The 23,543-nt window shown below is 40.3% G+C and overlaps 1 protein-coding gene across 24 annotated transcripts in view; it reads left to right on the forward strand.

Annotated features, from left to right (window-relative positions):
- EPB41 (erythrocyte membrane protein band 4.1) overlaps nt 1–23,543 on the forward strand; it is an 86,553-nt gene that overhangs the window by 57,010 nt on the left and 6,000 nt on the right. For 14 of the 24 annotated variants that reach the window (XM_033157942.1, XM_033157945.1, XM_033157946.1 and 11 more), the window contains 3 exons: nt 13,758–14,243; nt 15,400–15,528; nt 21,916–22,017. In XM_033157942.1, coding sequence (XP_033013833.1) covers nt 13,758–14,243; nt 15,400–15,528; nt 21,916–22,017 — 717 coding nt within the window. Of the gene's footprint in view, nt 1–183; nt 235–625; nt 1,941–7,368; nt 7,599–11,931; nt 11,953–13,757; nt 14,244–15,399; nt 15,529–21,915; nt 22,018–23,543 lie in introns of those variants that run through there. The other 10 variants (XM_033157959.1, XM_033157968.1, XM_033157969.1 and 7 more) reach the window with 7 other exon arrangements.

A 23,543-nucleotide genomic window follows, 5' to 3' on the forward strand; every position in this document is an offset into this window, starting at 1 on the left:
CTTGTCTGTTAATGTCTTATGTGGAAGGAAGGCTACCTTTTTATTGTTGCAGTAATCTTGGTGATCTGTACAGTGGGGCTGTGATGATATTATTATTATTATTATTATTATTATTATTATTATTATTATTATTTATTATACATCACAAAACAACTGAACTTTCCATACTTTGTGCATGTCCAGGTCAAGCAAGCCACATTTCAGTCCTATGAGAGACAGGTTGGTGGGCCAGAGGTAAAGCTGCTGTTTTGATATATGCTTCTGAAGCAGACTTTTGCTGTTGTAATGGCACTGAGCAAAACCAAAACCCTCAACAGCAGCTGCTGAGTGGCATTTTCTTTTGGCTGCCTTTTTAAATAGTTCCATCTCTCACAGCCTCCTGTTCTAACACTTTTTTAAAGGATTTGCACTGCTGCAAGCTTTTGCAGCTTTCAGTTGCTTTTTTTCAGCGCATGGCTGATTCAAAAGTTGCATGAATATGTTGCCATATATTTAGAGAGAGAGAGAGAGAGCAATTATGAAAGTTTAACTGTACCCTGTTCTTTTTATGTTGTCTTCCTCTCTTTTCCTGTTTTTATTTAAACTCTCTTGCATTCTGTATCATTATCATTTTTTTGCTGCCCAGCCCCCCAGCTACTTTCTCCCTGATACCCATCACTTAGGGGTGTGCAAAGACAATGTCCCCAAATATCAGGCTGATCAAAGAAGATTGACTCAGCTGAGAGAGCTGAGAGCTAATTTTTTCCTTTCTTAGATGGCTGCTTTCATTTGCCATACACAGCAAAAATAAATGTATAGAATATGTTTTGAACAGACCAAAACAAAGAAATCCCCTAAGTTTTCTAGCCTGCACTTAGTTTTCATATACAACTACAATATATCTTTATATTGTGTTAAATTCTTTACACACTGGTGACACAGATGAAATCAATGTGGAGTAACTCCATTCTTTGTAATTGTAACATTAAAAAAAATATTCCAGCTTATTGGTTTTTCAAGTGACTGAACACTTTGCACTTTAACCACAATATAATTTTGAAGTGGAACTTTTGAACTTTTGATATTCCATGGCAATATCTTTGACAAAATTCAATTATATTTGCACTACAATTTAAGTATCAAATAATTAATGCCATTCTGAAGATCAGTGTAGCATAGGAAGTCATGACCAACATTTTGTACAACAGTGTTTCTCTTTGTAATTCAACAATTTATTGTTTTGCAAATATTTCTACAGTTTAATGCTGAAAGATGTATTTTAGCACATGGGTGGAGTTAACATTAAATGGGTTTCTCCACCGAAAACTATTATCAACTTAGAAATAATTTACCCACTTAGAAAGCACTTCCTATTTGTCCCTATAGTCTGGTTCCGATGTACAGGATTAGTGGAGGAATGTATTGAATGCAGCAGCAGTGCACACTTTAGTTAACTTCATGTCAATTTCTCTGACTTCTGTCCTTGCACATCCCCGAGTATCATTTTTGAGCACTTTCCATCTGTCATTTTGTTCATCTCTCTGTCTTTCTTGATCTTCTACCATGAAAGCAGACACTGGAACGTCCTCTGTTAGTGCAGGATGAAGATAATAATAAAAAGCAAGAGACAGCTTCTGAGGGAACTTTGCCCGAACAAACAAATGAAGAAATCCAGGCAAAGATTTCTATTCAAATTCCTGAAGAGCAGAAATCGCTCAAAACATGCCGCCTATACTCTAGAGCTTTTCCTTCTCCACGCATTCCCTTTATGATGTCTTTTTTGGTGGTCCTTGCACTGACTGTGTGGTGGCTGGTTTTTCTGTGATTTTGGAAATGGAGGGCTTCTGTGAAATATCATCAAGACTAAAGCTCTTCAACTCTTGGCTGAAGCTGCCATGCCTCTTTCCATGTTAACCCTTCTGTCTCTAGTTCAATCTTCCAGGGAGTCTTTTGAAACTCTTCTTTTTTTAAAAAAAGTGCACATGCACACACACACATTTGCACCAACACTGTTCAGAATACAGTTTGGCATACTTGGAAGAGACACAATGGATAATCCTGCAAGCTGCAATATGACAAATACCAAGGTTTTGGCAGTCCTTTTAAGCTCAAACTATGTCTGGCTTTTAACCCTGAATGTAGTCAGTTATGTGTTTTTGGTTTTGGTCTTTGAGTTCAGCAGGTTGTTGAAAGGAAAAAAATATGATTTTCCTCAAAGATCTCCTCCATATCCTGCAAAACATTTGAGAATTTTTTTTTTAAAAAAAACCAAGCAGCAATTAATTTCAAGAACTGTTTTATGTTCATTGTTAAATGATTTTATTAAAAGTACTATTCTAAGAGAGCAAGATAAGCCTATAACTGCCACCTGTAATTAAACAAAGCTCTTCAGGAAGAATGCAGAAAGAATGTGTTGTCTGTGCAGAGAATTGGATTAATTCATTTAATATAAATTGAAACGAATTTCACACCTCACTACTAAAGACTGGTGACACTTCAATCTTAAAGACGTTTGTTTTGGAATTGTGTCTTGAGTATCAGTATGATTGCATGAAGTGAGTTAGGATGCCAGATGCTGCTCGGGTAGAAAATGAAGGGAACTTGCATCATTCTCTGCCTGAAATTGGAAGTGAGGGTGGCATATTCTTTCTCAATCTGCCTTGTGTATAAAACAATACACCAATATGCACCTATGGTTATTTATCTTGCCTGTATGACTCTTCTGTAGATGAAAAGATTGTAACTTCTGGTTTCTGTCTGTGGTGCGTTTAAGGTGGTAGAAAACCAATCATTTAATAGAAATGATGCTTAAAAACTGTAATCTTTGCTGTGTTCCAAGTCCAGTTGTTCCTATGTTTTTCTGTTGCTTTATCTCTTTTCTGTATCATACTTACTGAACTGTGTTTCACTTTCACTGTAACAGTTATCTGTTTGGAAGTAACATGTTTATAAGTGTGTGCCATGTTTTGTGCATGTTGATGTTCATAGTGTTGATTTAAATTAAGTTGATCTAACAGTGTAATAGGCATATGTTCAGATGGTAAAACTCTGTTTGTTTAAACCTTTGCATGTTGCTTGACTCTTAGCAGCACCCAGATGTAAATGTCTGGCTAGCTATTTGATATCTACCTTCTTTATCTAATTTTTAAAGCATAAAAAGACAAAAGGTTTGGGCTAATCACTTGCACTGACAGGTGAAGGGATCTTTTACCCAGAGAATACGCTGAGAATTTCATAAATCATTTGAGAGCTGAGATATGATAGTCAGCTAGGCTGAGCAAATAGAAGGAAGGCTTATGGGGCAGTTGGTTTCATATATTGGGCAAGCTACTTATTAACAGATCAGATTCAATTTGCATTCCACTGATTACACATTGTGAATATTATTTTAGATGAATGGAATATGACTTTGGAAAATCATGTTTGTGTATGTGCATATGCACAGACAAATGTAAGGAAAGAAAACTGTGTGTGTGTTTGTGTGTGTTTGTGACAATATTGAATTACAAATTCTCCTGTAATGTATTGTGTATTCTTAGTGATGTAGATAAACATCTGTTTCCTGAAACATTGCTGGGGGGAAAGATGTTTAGCCACTGACAGATGGCTTACCCATAATAATGTTCAGGAATTTTGCTTGAGCCATTCTGCTAGTTAATGTAGGTCATCTTGGAATGCTCTGTAGAAAGATAGAGAGCACTTTGGTCACTTTTCAGCCGTGCAATTTACCAATGCAAATACTTCAACACTTTCATTCACTGCAATCATCTCCTGCTGAGCCCTGACTATAATACATACTGCATTATTTTTATAGTTGAAAAATGTTTTCCTCCCCTCCTATTTATCTTGGAAAATGCGGCTTGTAAGGTAGAGAACATAAATGGAAGGCTCTCTCCCATAGGAGCTGGTACTGTAAAACAGCTTCAGAATATCTGCCTTTGTGATCTCGTATCAAATTCTGTACAGAAGAATGCAAAATATTGAGGAGGGGTAAGCAGGGTTGATGCAGGAATGAAACTGGGATTGATAATCTTGCCATGAAACCTAGATGCCACGAGACCTTAGCTGCAGAATTTGTGAGCAGTAAGACTTGGAAGCAGGAGTAAATGTTGAAAAGAGACCATGAAATAAACTGGTGGGAGATTTTTGTTCCCTGATTTCTCCCCCATCAATGATTTTTTTTTCTAATAGAGGAATTATCAATTGATATTAGCCAGTTGCTGACGAATCTGGATGGATTCCTGAGTGTCCTTGGGATGCAGAGATGACACTATGTGGGGTGTGCATTCGTGTTTGACACAATCACTCACATATACACAATTTCTCCCTATTATTATAACCTGTGTGGATGCCTTTACTTCTGCTGCTCATGCTGAAATGTTAGAAGCTCTGGACCAGTTTTATCAGATGAATTTCAGTTGTTGAGGCCTGAGCATGTGGATAGGGCTATCAGAGGAGTGCATTCTACCACTGGTTTGCATGACTCTTAACCCTTCTGGCTTACAACATTTTCCAGGGAGGAGAGGTCTTAAAGACTATCAGCCAATGACTGCTCTTCTCCTATGTAATCAAATAGGTGGTGACCATGCAACTAAAGTCATTCTTGGATTACACATTCTCCACATCTGTTGCAATCTGGTATCTTTATTGAATTAGACATGGAAAGGAAACTGTCTTGGTCACCCTAAAAAATGGAGAAGAATGAGGGATTGCAGCTGCTAATTCTTGACAGGATTCATAGCTTTCATTGACCATGGCATCTTTTTAGATAGACTCTCTGTTTATTCTGATCACAGTAGTGAGGATCATCTAGTCCAACCCCCTGCAATGCAGGAATATGCAGCTGTTCCATATGGCGATCGAATCTGCAACCTTTGTGTTACCAATGCCAAGCTCTAAGCAACTGAGCTATCTAGACCTGAAACACTGGGGTGAGAGCATCTGGGGATTTGAAGTGAGAGGCCATTAGTATGCAGTGGAAGTGCTGAAACCATGTTTGTGCTCTATAATGGATTAGATGAAGGTAAATAAACTAAAGGTTAATCCAGACATGATGGAGATAATTATGTAGGATAGTTTCAACTGTTTTGGGAAAGCTGTTCTGGATTTGGTTGCTCTTCTCCCTAAGTCAGGGATGGAAAACCCTTTTGGCTCCGTGAGCCAGATCTTTATCAGGATCAGCCTCATAGGCTAAATTTGACTGATGATCCTGGACTTGAGGGACCGGGATTCAGATTTTGTCCTCCTTAACTAGATCTCAGAGTGTAGTCTACGTACTTTGCCTTATAGAATCACTAAGTAGGCCTGCATGACCCAGCTCCTTCATCTGTATAGCCAACCCTTAGTTCGCTTTTTTATGTGACACTAGAGTAGAACCTTGGAAACTGGTTTATGTGCATATATTCTTTCGCTTACAAAACTGCAGCTGAATCTTTCACTCACTAAATCTTGGGGAGTGCTAAGGGATTATTAAAAGCTGTATCATTTCATTGGTTTCCACTGTGTAAGTTAGACCACTAAGCCAGTTTGACTCCCTTTGAATGTTTGTACTATATTGCATTAAACAACATACTATAACTTTATACTACACTGCATTAAAAAATCAAACACCTAAGGAAGGCAAAAATAAATTCTGCAGAAAGTCACAGAGAGGGAAAAGCTAATTTACATAGTTTGATCAGTATTTACATAATTGACCAGTGAGTAGCAGACATATCTGCTTATGGTGAATACATACAAACAAGACTTTTCCCATGTAAAAAGGGTGTGCTCACTTCAAACGTGCTCAGATTTGGTAAAATGTATTTCAGATTTTGACTACATTTGTAATTTTACACAAGTGACATTGGGAGGTTTATCAGTTTATGGAAGCCATTCTTCTCATAATTTTGTGGGACCTTTTTCTGCCTGAGACTTCAGAGAGCTGTTGACTCTAATCTAAGTAGGCAATACTGCACTAAATAGATCACAGCGATTTGACTAGTAAAAGGCAATGCCTTTTCTTAGGGTGACACTACGCTAGGTGATACTGGAGACTAGGCAGCAGCTGCCCCCCCCCCAGTAGCATATTGTATAATAAAATGTGTGATGATGATATTATTGAGCTCACTTTCCTTGCTTCTCTTCATTGGGCTGCCACTTGTGGGAACATGGAAACCTCATTGATATTTGCATTGCACATTTTATGTTACTATTGGGGAGAAGAGAATACACTGGGGATGCCATTTTCAGTGACAGCCATGAGATTCCTGTAACATCCAGGTGAATTCTTATTTTATCATGATTTTAATATGTCACAGAGTTGTCTGTGTTGTGATGAGCATATATATTTTTCTCATTCTCAGTTTAGTGTTATGCAGATTCATTGCTGTTTAGCTTTTGCATGATTTTGTCAGGCAAGAGATTGCCATGCCGATTTCATTAGCCTCCTTTTTGGCTTTAAGAAACTACCATTGTAGAAGGCTTTGACACTAATTATGAAACGATATGAAATTTTAGAAGCAAATAACCTGCTAGAGGATATTTATTTTTTCTATGAGTCTTTACCCCATTTCCAAGTCATTTTCTTGCTTCATATATTGCGGAAAACTGACAGTGGTTCTTAATGTGAGCAATGTGGGAGGTAACATTACTCATGTGGTGCCTATTGGATTTCTGGAGACAGCACTGAACTGCCATTTAAATGGAGCACTTTTTAACTGAGACCTTAAATAATCTTCTGAAGCAACATTGGAACATATTTATTTACGTCTTTGAACTTTACTCTCGAGTTCCTGTAATATATTTACAAATGCAAATTATGAAGTTATTATTGTAAATACCTATTCCTCTGCAAAGGAAGAAAGCAATGCATGAAATGAGCATTTTGTGATGTCATAAAGTGTAGATCTGTAGAACATATAGTCTTTCATCCTGTGTGTGTGTGTGTGTGTGTGTGTGTGTGTGTTACACAATTTTGTTCTATTTTGGAGAGGATTGGTTATTTAAATAACTTTTGCTAATAACTTTTCTTCTAAATGGTTCAGCACCTTGAAAAGTAAAATTGTGATAGCTTTAGTGTTGCTGCTGTCTTTGAAAAGAGTAACTTTAATCCATGGCAGCAAACTCCTATTCAAAATCCAATTGCGATATTGCTTATTTTTACTTCAAAATGTAATTAGCTATTCCTTTGTTTTATTGACTGTCTGGTCACTTTTCAGAAACAAATCCATCTCTGGTGGTAGTCAGTTTGTTAACAATTTTAAAATCTGCCCAATATATCAAAGTACACAAATTGCAGTTAAAAATTAATGGTAGTTTTGCTTGAAAGTGCTAACCTTCTTCTTCTGTAAGAATGGACAATTGAATTAGGGATTTATATTTTCTGCTTCATAATACTTCTTGCTCAAGTACTTTTGACAGCCCTGTTGAGATTGGATGTTGGTCTATGGAATTCTAACTGGTGAGTGTGGTACATTCTAAAGTTAACCCCTACTTAATTGCTAAATGCACACTTTTAAGCACTTTTTGATGTGTCGTCTTCTGCACAAACTTTCAATATAGGGGATAACCTAATACTATTGCTACACAGCATGAAATTCTTATTGGATCAGCTGGTTAGAATTTCTACATAATTTTTATAGCAATTATATATCTATATTCAGGATGCATCATCTTATGCCTGTGAGGATTTTATGACAGTAATGCATACTTGAGCAGCTGCACTATTTTAGACATTGTTACTGGGGAGATCTAAGATTTTGGCATAATTTAAATGCATGTAGTTGGGCAAGGCAGAAATTACAGGTGTAAATAAATAGCAAAGCAGGACCAAATCCTTGCTGCTTTTGCACTAAGCAATATTAGTTTATCCCCTACTTGATTTTTATTATATTTTATTCTGGTGCTACCTTTATGTATACTCTCTACCTGATCCAAAAGCCCACCAATAATGGCCTTCCCCATTTGCTGCAATATCAACAATTGTATCACACACTGTGGTGACACGCACATGGGAATATCAGTCAACGAAGAAGCGCATCAGAGCTGTGTTAGGCACAGTGAGCTTCTGGATCACCACATGTAATTGTAATATAGTAACCAATTGGCATTATTCAACTCCCCACAGGCTTTGGCTTACAAAGAAATTCAGGGAACACTGCATCTTGTGTCTCCCCCCCCCCCGTGTTAATTATATATGCATATGTGGCTTTAGCAAAACTGCTGCAGTATCCTATGCCAACGTGTCAGAAACAAATGGTCTGATTTCTTTGGAGGCTATCCATCTACTTGGTGGAAGTTGTGTCTTTGGCACCTAAAAATCAGTCCATTTGGGTTTTGATTTAGTTTTTTAAAAACCTTTTTAAAGTGGGTATGGTAGGGAGAAGCTTGGTAAGATCAGATACAGTATTTCGGTTCATGCACCGGTATAAACGTGTTGCTGTCACGGATATGGCTAGCTGCTCATGTGTAGCTGATATTGGTGTGATCCCTTGGAACCTTGGGAGTTCTGGATTGAGGCTCTGGGCATAAGAAGGAAACTTTCCCCATGACTAATCTCTAACTCTCCTGAGCCAGGCTGTTTTTTCTTTTTTTATATTGTAATTTTATGTTGTGAACCAGCCTGAGATCTACGGGCATAGGGCGGTATACAAATTTAATAAATAAATAAAATAAATAGTGCTCTCTTATGTATACAAATGTATCCACCCTTGAGCAGCAGCATGCTAATGCAAGGGGCTTCTTAGGCTTAAGATCTTGGGAATCCCAAGTGTAAAGTGTGTGTGTGTGTGTGTGTGTGTGTGTGTGTGTGTATGGATAAAAGCATTCACCTTCTCAAAGAAGCTAATTTTGGCTGGTGGTGGGTGCAATCGGGTGGCAAGAAAAAGTTGTTCCCACCAACTGATCTTATCAATGCTTCTCCCACCCCCTCAAGATTTGCATGTGGCTAGCCATTTGCAGCTATTGCGTGTTGAAAACATGTTTGCTTTATAGATGCCTTTTGAGTATTTATTTTTTGAACATTATGCAATTTTTTGCAGACTATTTCCTAATCTCCCAGACATTTAGCAAGTTACTCCTAATGCAGACAATTGTCTCTCCCATTGAGCAAAGTTTGTTCAAATTCACTAAGTCTGATTTCTTGCTCTTAAAAATATCAGGACCTGGATTCAGGCATAGTGCTCTCAGCAGTTGGTTTGGCCCTGTGGAATCAACCCTGTGAAAAAGCTGCTGTGGAGCTGGAAGGGTAAAATTAGGGTTAGACCCATCTGTACACTTAGCACAGCACCCCGAGTGCTATGAGAAAAGGCTATCCTTTGAGCACTGGCACATATTTGCTAAACTTTGTAGCAAGGAAGATGGAAGGGGGTTTTGGAGCCAAATGAATGGATCTCTTCCTGCCTTGCCTTACATAGGATCCTGCTTTAGCAATTGCAGTGTAAGCAAAGGGCTGTGACTCAAAATTTACAGCCCTGTGTAGGATCATGTTGAGTATTCGATTGATAAGATTTTTAGCATAAAATGGTCAGCTCCCAAAAATACTTGTGTTAAACAAGTTCACGGTGGATGGTTTTTCAGCTCAGTGACTGACATATAACTCTTGGTTGTAACCCACCATTGTAAGATACTAAAATTAAGTGCTAGATATGTTACTTATTTATAAATGGCGTACTGTTGTAAGATGCCTCGAGGGGTATAAAGCTGTTTATAAATATAGATAAGTAAATCCAGTTCCAATGTAGAAATTTTGCGATTGGGGGGGGGTGTCCACTGCCACCCGCTTCTCCCTGATTGTGAATAACCCCTTTTGAGCTATTATAATTATTTATCATTCAGTGGTGTTTAAGTGAGGGCAGCCTAGGGAAAAGTTAGCCTCAGTCTTCTAGATTTTATTTATAAAAGGGAGCAGGACATAAAAAGGGAGAATTCTTAAGGTGCAGGTGGATATGAAATTTGAAATACAAGCAATGAGGAAATATGATAATGTTTGCAACGATGCCCAATCACCATTTCTTCATATCATTTATGGGTTGTAGGGAGGCAATATATGGAGCTCCTTGGGCCCACGGGCACATTTGGAAGCCACAAAGTACTTACACCTTCCCCCCACCCTGGCCAAACAAAACACTCCAAAAAATGCAGGTAGCACTCCCTAAAACACACAACCAAGAAAAGTTAACAAATTTAAGGTCTTGATGGGAGCTGAGCGGATGCCTGAATATGGCTTGGTGCCCTTTCTCCTGTTTGTAACACACACATACATATGCTGCAGAAAAACATCTTATTCAAACCAAGTGCACGGAAACACCATTTACCTTCCCACTGCAGTGCTACCTATTTATCTACTTGCACTGGCATGCTTCCGAAGTGCTAGGTTGGCAGGAGCTGGGGCAGAGCAACAGGAGCTCACCCTGTCGTGGGGATTTGAACTGCCGACTTTATGATAGGCAAGCCCAAGAGACTCAGTGGTTTAGACCACAGCGCCACCTGCATCCCAGTGAAGGAGAAGAAGGTAGTGGAAGGAAAGAAACAAGTTGAGAGAAAGAAAGAAAGATAGGAAAGAAGGGAAGACAAAGAAGGGGGCAGGAAGGCAACCAGAGGATGAATAGATGACAGGAAGGAGGTGAAGGATGAAATCGTGATACATTACATTACCATATTCAGTTGTACCTTGGAAGTCAAACGGAATCCATTCCGGAAGTCCGTTCGACTTCCAAAACGTTTGGAAACCAAAGCGCAGCTTCTGATTGGCTGCAGGAAGCTTCCGTTTGACTTTTGAAAATCGTTCGAAAACCGGAACACTCACTTCTGGGTTTTGATCGTTCTGGAGCCGATTTGTTCGGGAGCCAAGGTGTTCGGGATACAATGTATGACTACAGGATGAAGAGAGGGCACTTCATCATCCTTTCTTCTGACTGCTTTTCACCCTCTGCACCACCCTAAAATAATTAGATCCACTTTAAAATAAATTATTAATTAAAATAATTAATCCACAGTAGTGAGGCCCTAGTCTTGTTAGGAGGGAAGATCCATCCACAGTTTTTTGCTCTTGTACCTAAAGGTGGTCATCGTTCAATAGGATTTCCAGGAAACAAGAAGCTAACAGTTTTGAATGAGAGTGGAAAGCAAGCTCAGCTTCCCTGTGCTGTGGCTGTTCATGCCCGTTATCAAATTTCCTAACATGCAATGCCCTGACCAGGCATTTCTTATTGCTTGATAGTGAGTAGTTCGCATAAAAAGCACAGTTCCTGCTGCCTACTGAGGGCCTAGCAGGGAGGAAGGTGGAGGGTATGATGCTGTTTGCCACCCCCCTAATCTGCTGCCTGCTGCTCCCCTCCTCAGTATTATTCCCCCATTTGATTTGGACCTGAGTAAATCTATGGAGTTCAGTATCACTTTTTCTCACGTATATGTAGGATTGCAATCTTAAGTACGGTTCTTTTGCTTGCATATAAAAATACAGAAAGAAAGAGGTGCTAAATGATATATAGTTGTCTGGTTAATTTTGAAACAAGTAAGGTGTTTTTTTTTAAGCTCACCCTTTTTTGTGCATGTACTTGGAGTGTGCATGTGCATTTGCAGATACCAGGGCAAAAATCTAAAAACTTTTTTTTAAAAAGGAAATAAGTGTTCCTTAGACTGTTTATCATTATTCAGCTGCTTTATCCCATTATTAAATAAAGCAGAGTTTAAGAATAATTGATGTTTTGTATTCTGCTGCTATATAAACATCCACTTGCTTATTTGATTGCCTGTACCAACCACCCTTTTCCACTAAATGTGGAAAATTTACTTTAGAAAAATATCATCCTATTTAAAACTGTGGTCTGTGATTTACATATGCGGCTTATAGCTTTCTCTTTCCCCCCTTTCCTGTTAAGATTTTCCTACTTACTATGCACGTTTTCTGGTATTGTGCATGTTTTAACTCTTGTCTTTTCTTCTGTTACTATTCCTTTCCTTTCCTTCAAGTTCTAGCTAGAGGGCTCGCAGAGATGTACGAAGACCTAGTTGAGAACTTTCTAACAGGCGCACGATGGAAGACAGAATAGCACCAGCCTTGGTTAAATCCTCTGGCTTGGCACAGTCTTCCAAAGTATCTCAGGTGCTATGGACACACTTGCTTTTTTTTAGGGAGGTTGGATTTCTTTGTTTCACGTCATCTTTTTTTGTTACTCATTTTGCAGTAAAAGATCAAAAGAACTCATTGCTTGAGAACTGCAGCATTTCAGCGATCAGATATGATATTCAGACAAACAGCACCATTGCAAACGGTTAAATAATGTGCTCACATCTGGTGTGATATCGTCTTGAGGCTGCAGTGTGGTTTCTGAATGTGGTATATGTATGTTTGGGGCTCTCTTGGCATGAGATGTGCTGAGTCATGACTCTTACAAAACAAGTAATATTGTCTCCTTTAAAGTTATACTTGATGTTCTGCAATGCTGGAAGCATCAGCAACTGAGATGGCTCCTAGAGGTGCACATAAAAGTAGATATCCCAACTCATCAGTACTTTGGCCACATGGAAAAGGCTTTGTATCCTCAAACTCTTTATTTGGAAGCAATATAAGCTTTCTAAAGTCATATATACAGATAATATTTTTTTTTCAATATACAGCAATAAATGTGGTTTCCCCTTGTCTTTATGGAAGTCTTTTTAAAGGAATCTATCATTCTCAGTAAGGTGAAGGCAACCCTTTAATACTTAGTTTTTAAAAGAATCACTGCCTGCTTAGAAATGGATATAGTGCAGATGCAGAGAGGCCTTGGCATGTCACAAATGTCAGCCATTCTCCCTGTGCCAACAAGGGCCAATCCGTATGTGGGACTATTTAAGTCTTATGTGCAGCCATAGGGTGAGGATAGGGGGTGCAGTGTTGGAAAGATAACCCATTTATCCTGTGCCATTTTTCTTAGTTAATGCTCACACCGAAACTGCCATTTGCTGAGGAGGGGAAAAGATAGGTTCAGGATGGCTTCCTGTCTCGTTTCCTTGCCATTGCTAATAGCAGCTTTGTGGAGAGAATAATTAAAAACCAGAGAAACGGCACAGGGGAAGATGGTTTCCCTCGGCCCCCTTATTGTTGCTGCCCCAGTCCAGTTTGGGGGCAGTCTGAAATCCATTAGATCTCATCTGGTTTGGCCTGATACACATGGTGATCCCATCATATTGATGTGTATTAGACAGCACTGGCAGTGATGTTTGAATGTCCCATCTCCAACGTATTATTGCCTAGCCAGCAGAGACAAGGGAAGGAAGAGTAGTTGAGAGGACAGTGACATCTTGTCCCCACCATGTCAAAAAGCAGAGCAGGGTGTCACCCTGGCCCTGGAAGTTCTGCTGTCAGGATATGCAGTGCTGTCGATTCCAGTGTGTCAGGTCTACCTGCAACTTTGCCATTTTTCAAAACACTTAAAGTGCAGTGGTACCTTAGTTTATGAACTTAATGTGTTCCAGAAGTCCATTCTTAAACCGAAACTGTTCTTAAACCGAGGCACGCTTTTCCCAATGAGGCCTCCCACTGCCGATGCCCTTCCACCATTCAGATTCTGTACTTAGACCAAGGTAAAGTTCTCAAACCGGGACACTACTTCCGGTTCTGCGGAGTTTGTAAACCAAATAGTTTGTAAACGGGGCTGTTCTTAAACCAAGGTACCACTGTACTGATCTTCTGTTGTGTGGATTGCAATAGGTTGCATATAGGGCCTTTCAGATTGACATGTGCTAAAATGGTCTATGTTTCTAGTATGCCCTGTTCCTAATTTATGGCCTTTTGTGTATTCATTTCATTTTAGAGTGCGAGTGACTCTCCCTTCAAAGAGGATCTGGATGCAATGGCAGAGGGGGGAAATATTACCTCTCACTTTGAATGGGAGGTCTCAAAGCACTCAGTGGCCCTTAGTGAGAGCCCAATGTCAAGCCCACAGGAGTCTGCACATACTTGTGAATCTGACACTTCTTCCGCAAGCAGCAAGGAGCAGGAGAAACAGGGTGCTGCTGCTGCTGCTGCTGCTGCCGCTCTCAGTGACAGCAAGGAAGACCTAAGGTGTGGAGAGGGATTTTACTCAGATGTGGAGAAAGAGGCTCAGGACTCAAAACAGGATGAGATGGAAGTCTATAGAATCCCTTCTTCACCTCCATTGCACCTCCATGAACAAGAGGAGGAAGCCTGTGATGTTGAAGGGGGGAAAGGGGCAAGTGAGCCACTTAGCAAGCTAAATGGAGAATGTCACAGCTCAAGTATTGATAATGAGTTTCCTGCCCTCATTCGCTGCTTCCAGGTAGTAAATGTGAACTTGAAACATCTCTCTTTGCAGTCTTCTCTGCTACATTTTCAGAGTCATTCTACAAACACTGCAGCAAGCATATGTCATAAATCCATAAAGAAGGATTACGTTTCGATGGCCTGAAATATCCCCCAAACTAATCAACCACTTAATCTCCAGTCTATAGGAATGATGCCCCTCCTCTACAAAGTAGATGTATATTTTATTAAAACAATTTTTAAAAAAGTATTGTCTCCTGACTCAAGCAGAATCTATTTAAAAGGAAACTGATTCTAAATGACACCAGATTTTATGAGATAGTGCTAAATGCCTTCTGTGTGTTGTAAATACATTGCAGAACATATTGAGCTAAAAGCAGCCAGTGCATCAGGTCTTTCCATTTACAAGAACAAAACATAGCTCTTTGAGTCTGTAGTCATCAGATTTGGAAATCTCTGAGGAAACACCTGCATTTTCCCATCAAAGTAAAAAATAAATAAAAATTGCCTGCTCCAGTGTTCTTAACAATCCCATCTGCTAAAATACCTCAACATTTAATCTGGTAATAATCAAGGTGATAACTGTCAGACTTTGAAAAGGTGAAGGGAACATAACAGAGTGTGGAAAGCCTGGTGGTGGTCTTACTAATATTACATTCTCTTTTGATTAATTATCAGGTGGTGGCACAGCTGATTTTTCTTTTCCTGTTATTCTTGAGATTTGAATATCCATAAATAATGATCTGATGCTGATTTAATAGAAGCTACCGGACTCTACACATCTCACACTGGCTGGAAATCTTACATTTGTATAATCTCTTAATATACTATCATATTAATCAGACTTGAGCTCCTTCTAACCATAAAGATCCTTATCTGCATGCTAAATTTGGCTTACCCTTTTAACTATGAATCAGTTTCCATATTTTAGTTTGCAGATGGTCACACTTGGCCAGGAAGCTAGGGAAAAAATGGTATTTGTATTTTATCTCCAAACATTGACAGATGACTTTCCAAAATGTGCCTTTAGTGCAAACAACATAGCAATTGAAATTTCTGTATGGAGTCCATTGTGCTTTTATCAGATCAGTATTGGAATGGTTGTCAGTAATATTGTTAGAGTTTAATGGTACTAAATGTGATTTCTCTCTCTCTACAATCCTGTTTTGTAGCCACCCCTTGTGAAAACTCAGACAGTTACTATCTCTGATGTGTCGAACGCTGTGAAAAGTGAAATTCCAACGAAAGAAGTTCCTATTGTCCATACAGAGACCAAGACTATAACTTATGAAGCTGCACAGGTAGGCTGTTTCATAATCTGGTGGTACAGTTTTGTTGTAGTGAAATTCTCAGTGAGAATTAGAAAATTTGATTTCAGTGGGACAAGGTTACCTGAGAGGAGTTCCACAGGTTTAAATTATTGTGAGAAATACCACTGTTGATACCAGTGCTTTCCGCACCAAACACAAACATAAATACATACCTGGGAAGTCTGATTGGGCTTGAGTTTTCAGACTTGTGTACATATATGTATGGCGTCTAGGCTTTCCCTCTTTGCTGCAGGCAAGAGTGGTGTAATGCTGTTTCTCCCCTGCATTGATCACAATGAGTAGAGCTTCCCAAACTGTATGAGAATTGTGCCCAATATGCTTGCACAATAGCCACAACACTCATGGAAGGCACAAAGAAAGGGAAGAAAATGTGCATTAACAGGGGAGACTGCAGTGGTCAAAGGCAGCTATTTGAACCTGAACCTTTAGATTGAACTTCAACCTTTAGACCTTTACAATCTTTACAGAACATCAATTTTAAAACATACTACATTAATTCCAAAGCAAAATTGCAGCCCCAATAAAAGGCCTTGTTTCTAGAAGATGAGAAGATGGAACATCACATTCCAACTGTCTTCTTGGTTATTAACCCTTTAGGAGAAATTTAATGAGGGAGATACCTCCCACCCAGTGGATACTGACTCTCTGGGGATAAGTATCAAAACTGAAAGTAGCTTGTGGCTTCTGAGCATGTAGTTTTCATTCTCATGCATTCATTATAACTCGTGTGAGCATATATATATGCCAAGTTTTGTGTCTGTTTTGCTTTCCCTATACAGTCATACCTCATGTTGCGTTATGTTCATGTTGCGTCTTTTCGGCTTGCGAATGCAGCAAACCCGGAAGTGTGTACTTCTGGGTTTCGCCACATGCACAGAAGTGTTCTTCCCACATGCGCAAAAGCGTTCTGCACACTTCGCACATGCGCAGAAGCGCTCTATCACGCCCCGTGCTTGTGCAGAAGCGCCGCTCTAGTTGTGGACTTTTTGGGGTGAGAACGGCACCCTGGAACGGATCGTGTCCACAACTAGAGGTACCACTGTATACAATACCATGTTCCCCAAAGTGAACTAGTATCAGTGTTTGTTATAACTGTGACCAGCTTTGTGGATTACTGGACAGACTTGCTCTCAGATAACTTCTTACTGAGCAGCAGTACCAGTTGTCTCCATAGCCTAGCCAGGACATCTAAGATATACACTGTATGGGAAATGGCTGGAATACACCTGGAGGAAAATGTAGGCCAGATCTAGTTGAGTGCAGCTAGAACTCATCATAAAGCTACCCTGCAGCTGTTGCCTCTGTTCTGTTTCATTCATTGGGGCTCTTTTGAATTATGAAGGGATTGTTAGCATCCTTGTACTAGAGGACGATTACTAGCCCACTGTGACTAGTTTGGCAGACACTTTACAGATGAATTCACTCTGACAAGGCTTCATGTTTTCTGCAGGCCACAATGAAGTGTGTAATGCACCTCCTTGTCAGTTTTTGATGGAAGTTTTGATTTATTGCTACCCAAGGCTATAGAGAAGACCCGAGTCCTATGACCAGCTCACTTTAACCCTGCCCCCCCCCCCCGGGCAGGCTAAGACTCAGATTATTGTATCATTGGGGGGAAAGTGTTCCAGTTTGAAAAGTCCCTGAGTGGAGGGGGGGAATCTACCTACTTGGACTGAGCAGCAGTACTGACAAGTTGATTGAGTGGTTGGTGGTGGCAGAGTTGCAGCAACTCTTAGAAGATACCAATTTGAAAGAGTAAGTCTAGTTGGTTCAGAGCAGATTTGGGAATTCCAGCCTCTTTTGTTGCCCTCGTGGATTATCTGAAAGGGAAAGTGTGGTCCGGCACATTCTTTTTGATGTTGCATACAATAGACCATCATATCCTTTGGGGGGGGGGGCAGCTGAATCAGTTAGGAGTTGGAGGCACTGCTCTGGAGTGGTTCTTCTCCTACATGATTGGTCAGAATTGGAAGATAGTAGTGGGTGACTATTGCTCAACCCTTTGGGGTTTTATATTGTGGCATAGCACAAAGTTCCATCTGTGATCTCTTCTGTTTTTTAGTATCTATACACACAGACACTTCAGCCAATCATTCAACAGTTTTGGAGTACCTTAAGTATGACACCCTGCTTTATCCCCCCCCCCATCAAATCCAGGAGTAGCCAAGTCTTCCCTATTCATCTTAATGAACCAGCCTCTACTGGGTTAGAGAATTCTTCATGAAGCTTCACTCCCCTTAGAGTAACAAATATCCAGCATAGGAATGCTACTTGACCTTGCCTTGCTCCTTGATCTCAGGTGGCAGCCATGATGAGGAACAGTCTTTTTAATCATTTTAGCTTGGTGAGCTGACTACACCCTTTCCTCTCTTATAATGATTTTACTTCAGTCACCCATGCTTTGTTCCCATTTAGATATATTGCGATGTGCTTACTTAGCGCTACCTTTTGAAGTCTGGCACTGAATGTGGTAGCTTCCATATTAAACGAGGCAGGCCCCAGACAGTGTAGAACTCTAGTCCCTGGCTTCACAGCATGGATTGCCTATTTGTTTCAGGCCAGTTCAGCACATTGGTTCTGACTTTTAGAGCCTTCATGCTTTACGAACCAATTTCTCTAATGTATTTCCCTAATCTCTGCATTCCACATGCTAAAATAAGGTTAGCAACGACACAGGCTAAGGCTTTCACAGTGGCAACATTTTATGTATGGAATACACTTCTTCAGAAGAACTGCTTGGATCTATCCTTTTTATTTTTCTGTCTGCATGTTAAAAAAAAACTTTTTTCATTTTTAAATGCATTTCCCATTTGGCTGGTGAGTGTACTACGCAACATTTTTTGCCTCTTGGTGTTTCTTTAGGAGGAAGGTTGGGATATGAATTTAAATTTTTTTAATTGGCCCTTTTTAGTTTTAATGCTTTTGAACTTTTGAGTGAAACATTTTGGTAGTATGGTATACCCCTTTGGAGTGCCTTTTGACAGAGAATGACATTTATCACCTAGCACATGTCCAAATTCTGTTCCTAAATAGCTGGTATAGAGCTTAGCTATCCACTACATGTTTTAAAATGATCTGCATTTGTAGAGGTTGATATGTTTTGAATATAGCTTCACATTATTAAAATCCCTCTCAACTTCATGTATAAGTAGGTTTTGGTCAGCTCTGGCATGGAGGTTTGCTGGCTGAGTTAACACAATTTCTGTGCTATGTTGAGCCAACCATACACATTCCAGAGCTGACTCCACCTGAGAGATGCTTAAAATGTCCTCATCAGATTTGAATACATTGAAACCTTGGAAATTCTGTGATAACTGTTGGATGCTGCTTCCACCTAGTGGACACTCTGAAGGTATTGCATTTAATATTTCAGTAAGTTTCACAAACCCTTGTAAAATATTAATTAATATGTAATTCTAACGAACAAGTACATGAACAGATATCTCACTGTGGCACAAATATGTGTAAAGGCAGACTAAGAAATATTGGTGTTGTTCTTCCAGCCTGAGATGGCAAACCAGGGGAAGCATCCATTTGCTAAAGGAACCCGTGCATAGCTATTTTTTTCAGTCTAATCTGTCATGGTGACCCTTGGAAGTTTTTTTACACTATCAAGGTCATTGTTTGTAATTAGTTTTCACTAAAGAAAAAAAGAGAGCTCTCTTTTTTAGCATAGGAACAAACATCTGGGTTTTTAAAGCTTTCTTCCCCCCTTCAAAAAGAGGTAACCACCTGCCCCAACACATACTATGGCTATCCTCTCTGAGCCAAGTCTCCCCTTTTACTTCATTATGTTTGTGTAGCTATCCAGCTCCAGAAGCAGGATTGAGGCTCAAGCTACTATTGTGGCAACAAGGAAGTAACTTTGAGGATGCTACAAGTTTTGTCAAACAGCTCACTAACCAGATTCTGAGGAAACAAAGCATTATTGTTCAGCAGGTATTAAACCTTGGTGTTGAATTAAGATTTAGGTTTTTTTAGTTTGTTTCTGCACAGCAGCATCACTATTTGGATGGTGCTTAGATGCTCTGACACATTAGGCAGGCACATGATGACATATGAGTTTTGATGCACCTTGCTCTGCATAAGCTTTCTTTGTACTTAAAAATGGTTGAAATGTTGCACTGTGCTACCAAAACATATTTTATGTAGTTATCAAGACCTTTTTGTTGAAAGACTAGTGCACTTTGGAAATGTGACTGGAAAGTGTGCTTTCCCTGGGGACTTTTTGTATTGCATTACCTGAGGACTAAGAGAAAGGGCAAAAGAAAGTGGCAGAAACCTGGAGAAATTCTTACCTTAGCAGTTTTGTCCAGTTCCTAACCCATGCAACATGGAAAGCATAGTATCTAAATTAGAGGCCACAGCTGACGATGGATTATATTGTTGTACCAGACATTTTGCTCCCTGACCCAGTTTAGCTGAGCTGAACTCAAAAGTATGGTGATGGGGGACATTCAGGCTTATTGCTTGCTGGAGCTCTTCATGGCCAGCTGCCATGGATTTAGCTGTTGTCTGTGCAACAGGCCCAATATGAAAAGTAATGCACTTTGTTGTTAAATCTTGGACAGCTTGCCACCTTCTGAGTAAAGGTGGCCCTATTTGGATTTCTCTGGACCCGGAAATATTCAGCAGCTACCACACAGTGGCAAATACCAAGCTGCTCAAGAGGATGGTGCTGGTGGTCCAGCTTCAGGCAACTTTGGAAGAGACTGAATATCTGGTTACATTTCTGTCCAGCTTCTGGCCTGGTCACGGCAATGAAACTGCCTTGCTTGCCCTGGTTGATGACACTTGTCAGAAGATAGATGGGCAGCGGGGGAGTATTCTTGTTCTCCTTCATTTCTCAGTGGCTTTCCATACTATTGATCATGCTATCTTTCTGTAATGGCTCAAGGCAGGTGGGGGCACTATACTTTTGTGGTTCTGCTCCTACCTACAGGGTTGTTTCCAGAAGGTAGTCCTGGGGGCACTGTTCAGTGCCATGGGAACTTTCCTGTAGTGTCCTTCAGGATTCTGTCTTATGCCCCATGCTATTTAAAATCTCAGTGAAGCTGCTGGGAGTTGTCATCAGGAGTTGTGGAGTGAAGTGCCATCAATATGTAGATGACACACAGCTCTCTCTCTCTCTCTCTCACTCTCACTCTCTCTCTCACACACACACCTGAATCAAAGGAGGCAGCTAAGGTGCTAGACAAGTGTTTGTGGGGTGTGATAGGCTGAGTGGGGGGGGGGGCAAAAATTGGAAGTGAATCCTGAAAAGATAGGAGAAGTGTTATGAGTTCCAAGTTCTTAAATCTAGGAGGTGGGGAAACTTCCACTTCTAGATGGGATTGCACTACCCTGAAAGGAGCAGGTTCATAGCTTGCAGGTCATGCTGGATCCAACATTGTTACTGAAGGCCCGGGTGGCCTTTGTGGCTAGGAGTTCCAGCTATGTTTGCTTCACCAGCTAGGGCCCCTTTTTGGATAGAGATTACTTGGCTACAGTATTCTGTGCTCTGGTTGCTTCTGGATTATTGCAATGAGTTCTACATAGGGCTGCCCATGAAGATGACTTGGAAACTTCAGCTGTTCTAAAATGCAGCAGCCAGTTTATTCGCTGGGGTTGCCTTTGGAACTCATATAACCCCTGCTGTAAAACAGCTGCACTGGTTTCTAGTTTGTTTCTGGATTCAATTCAGGATGCCCACACCAGTGTTTAGAGCCCTAAACACCTTAACCCCCAAATATCTGAGAGACAACCTCCTTCCCTACAGACCCTCATGGGGGTTAAGATCTTCAGAGAGTGTCCTACTGGTAGTTCCATCATCCATGGAAGTTTGTGGGGGGTGACCTGAAAGAGAGCATTCTCTGTGGCGGCCCCTAAGCTGTGGAATTCCCTTCTCAAAGAGGTTTTTCACTTGGTGAAAGGTGAAGATGCACCTCGTTGCCCTCACCTTTGACAGCTGAGACATGTGTTTTCAAGACCCACCTGATTCCTGTGGCTGCATTTGGTTCTAACTGTTTTTAATACCAAATTTTAAATTCTTGTGTCTTGCTGGTGAATAAGTCCTCCTCCTGACCCCACAGAAGGTGCAGAGGAGAGCGTGGAAACCCAATGCTTCTTCACTAAGGCTTGCCATATCCAATTCATGTAGTGCTAAATTATGGTTTAATGTTTTGTGTGAAGACAGCCATTAGTTGCAACCCTGTGCCGCATTGATGCAGATTTGATTAGTAACATTAAATTATTGCAAATTTACCAGCAGCCTTCTGGCTCATTACACTTTGCCGTTGTAGCCTTCTCTGCTGAACAAACAACTCTCTCTAGGTGAGCAAGGAGATAATTTATACTTGTTATGTATCTCTGCCATAGACTGATGATGGCAGTGGGGATTTAGACCCTGGAGTTCTGCTAAGTGCTCAGACCATCACTTCAGAGACCACCAGCAGCACTACCACTACCCAGATTACAAAGGTAAAATACAATAGTCTGAAGTGTGTGACCTCACTGATAAGCTATTTGCGTCGACAGGGAATGAGTTGTACAAACTCTAGTCTCTTTCTGTCTTTGGGTGACCCCTCTCTAATGGAATTGGCAGCTTGTGGCACATCAGAGTTTTACTGACTATAGGGCTCGTGTCTGCTTCATTTTACTTGTCCTGTCAGTACTCTGACACAGTCACCAGTGATGCTTCACTTGAAGGTTTCAATCTAGGACAAATGGTATTCAGAATATGTTGAACAGGATTTTCCCTACCATTTTCAGCTTCTTTTCAATGGTATGGAAAGAAGCTGATGGGAACGGATCTCATTAAACATACATAACCTACCTTTTCCCCTAACGTGGAACTCAAGGCAGCATACATACTGTCCTCAGATGGTCTCCTATCCAGACACTGACCAGACCCACCCAGATCTATCTAACTTGGAGAAATGCATACTAACCCCACTTTGAACATCTTTCAAAACGGAATTCTTTCCCCAAGCTAGGGACACAGATGTTTCCAACTTGGGAGTTATTCACAGGAGGTTCCATGTTGTTAAAGTAATAAGTGGGCACCTACCCTGAGAAGAGACCATTAGCTAACATTATCTGGGACACAGGATTCATTTGAAATAACCAATAGAGCAGGTTCAGCACACTGTTGATGGCAAAAGAAATGGTGTTTAGCCGTATGTGTCTAGCATCTTCTCTGTGCTGGGGCTAGCCTACATTAAAGGACCCATTATGTTTTAGAAATCAAGGTCAGAGATTGCTGAGAAGCACAAATTGCCACCAGAGATTGCCAAGAAGCACAAATTGCTACTGACCTTTGTACACTAGATGATAGTACTAAAGCAGAAAGCATCTCCAATACCAAGTCATTCTAAAGTGCAACGAATATATTTAGATAAGGCTTCAGTCATTATGTGGTCCCCACATAGAAGCTGTTTCACTTTGCTTCCATACTCCACGTTCCCTCAAGATGGCTATAATACTGGAATGTTCACATGGTTCAACCAACCCGATTGTGTTGAGGAGTCTATATGGATTTCAGATGACTAATGTGGAAGGTGGCTTTCAAACATTGTAGCTACTAGGTGCAGTGATACCACATGGAAATAATTCCAGATAGTCTTCACAATATGGAGGAAGCTTTACTACTTGGTGGAGTTCTCTCCAGATGCATCACATGTGAAAATGTGTGGCAGAAAAATATATATGACCCAAACGAACATGTAGTAGAGCAGCAGACTACAAGGTAGTCATTATTTTTACCTGTTGTTTGCAGATGCGCTCTCCTCCAGCACCAATGTTACTGATAGTTAGAAAAGCATCAAAGCTGAGGGCATCAAAGCTGCAGTAAGGTATTTCTTTAAGGCAGCCACCAGAAAGAATTCAAAGGCAGCTTTGTTTAAAGGAAATGTATTAGTCAAGGAAGCTAAAAGACCTATCTGTTTTGAGGGATGATGTGACTGACAGTTCAATGGTTCCCTAATCTCAGTTATCCTCAATCCCAT

The sequence above is a fragment of the Lacerta agilis genome, chromosome 8, assembly GCF_009819535.1.
Source record: "Lacerta agilis isolate rLacAgi1 chromosome 8, rLacAgi1.pri, whole genome shotgun sequence".
NCBI lineage: Eukaryota > Metazoa > Chordata > Lepidosauria > Squamata > Lacertidae > Lacerta > Lacerta agilis.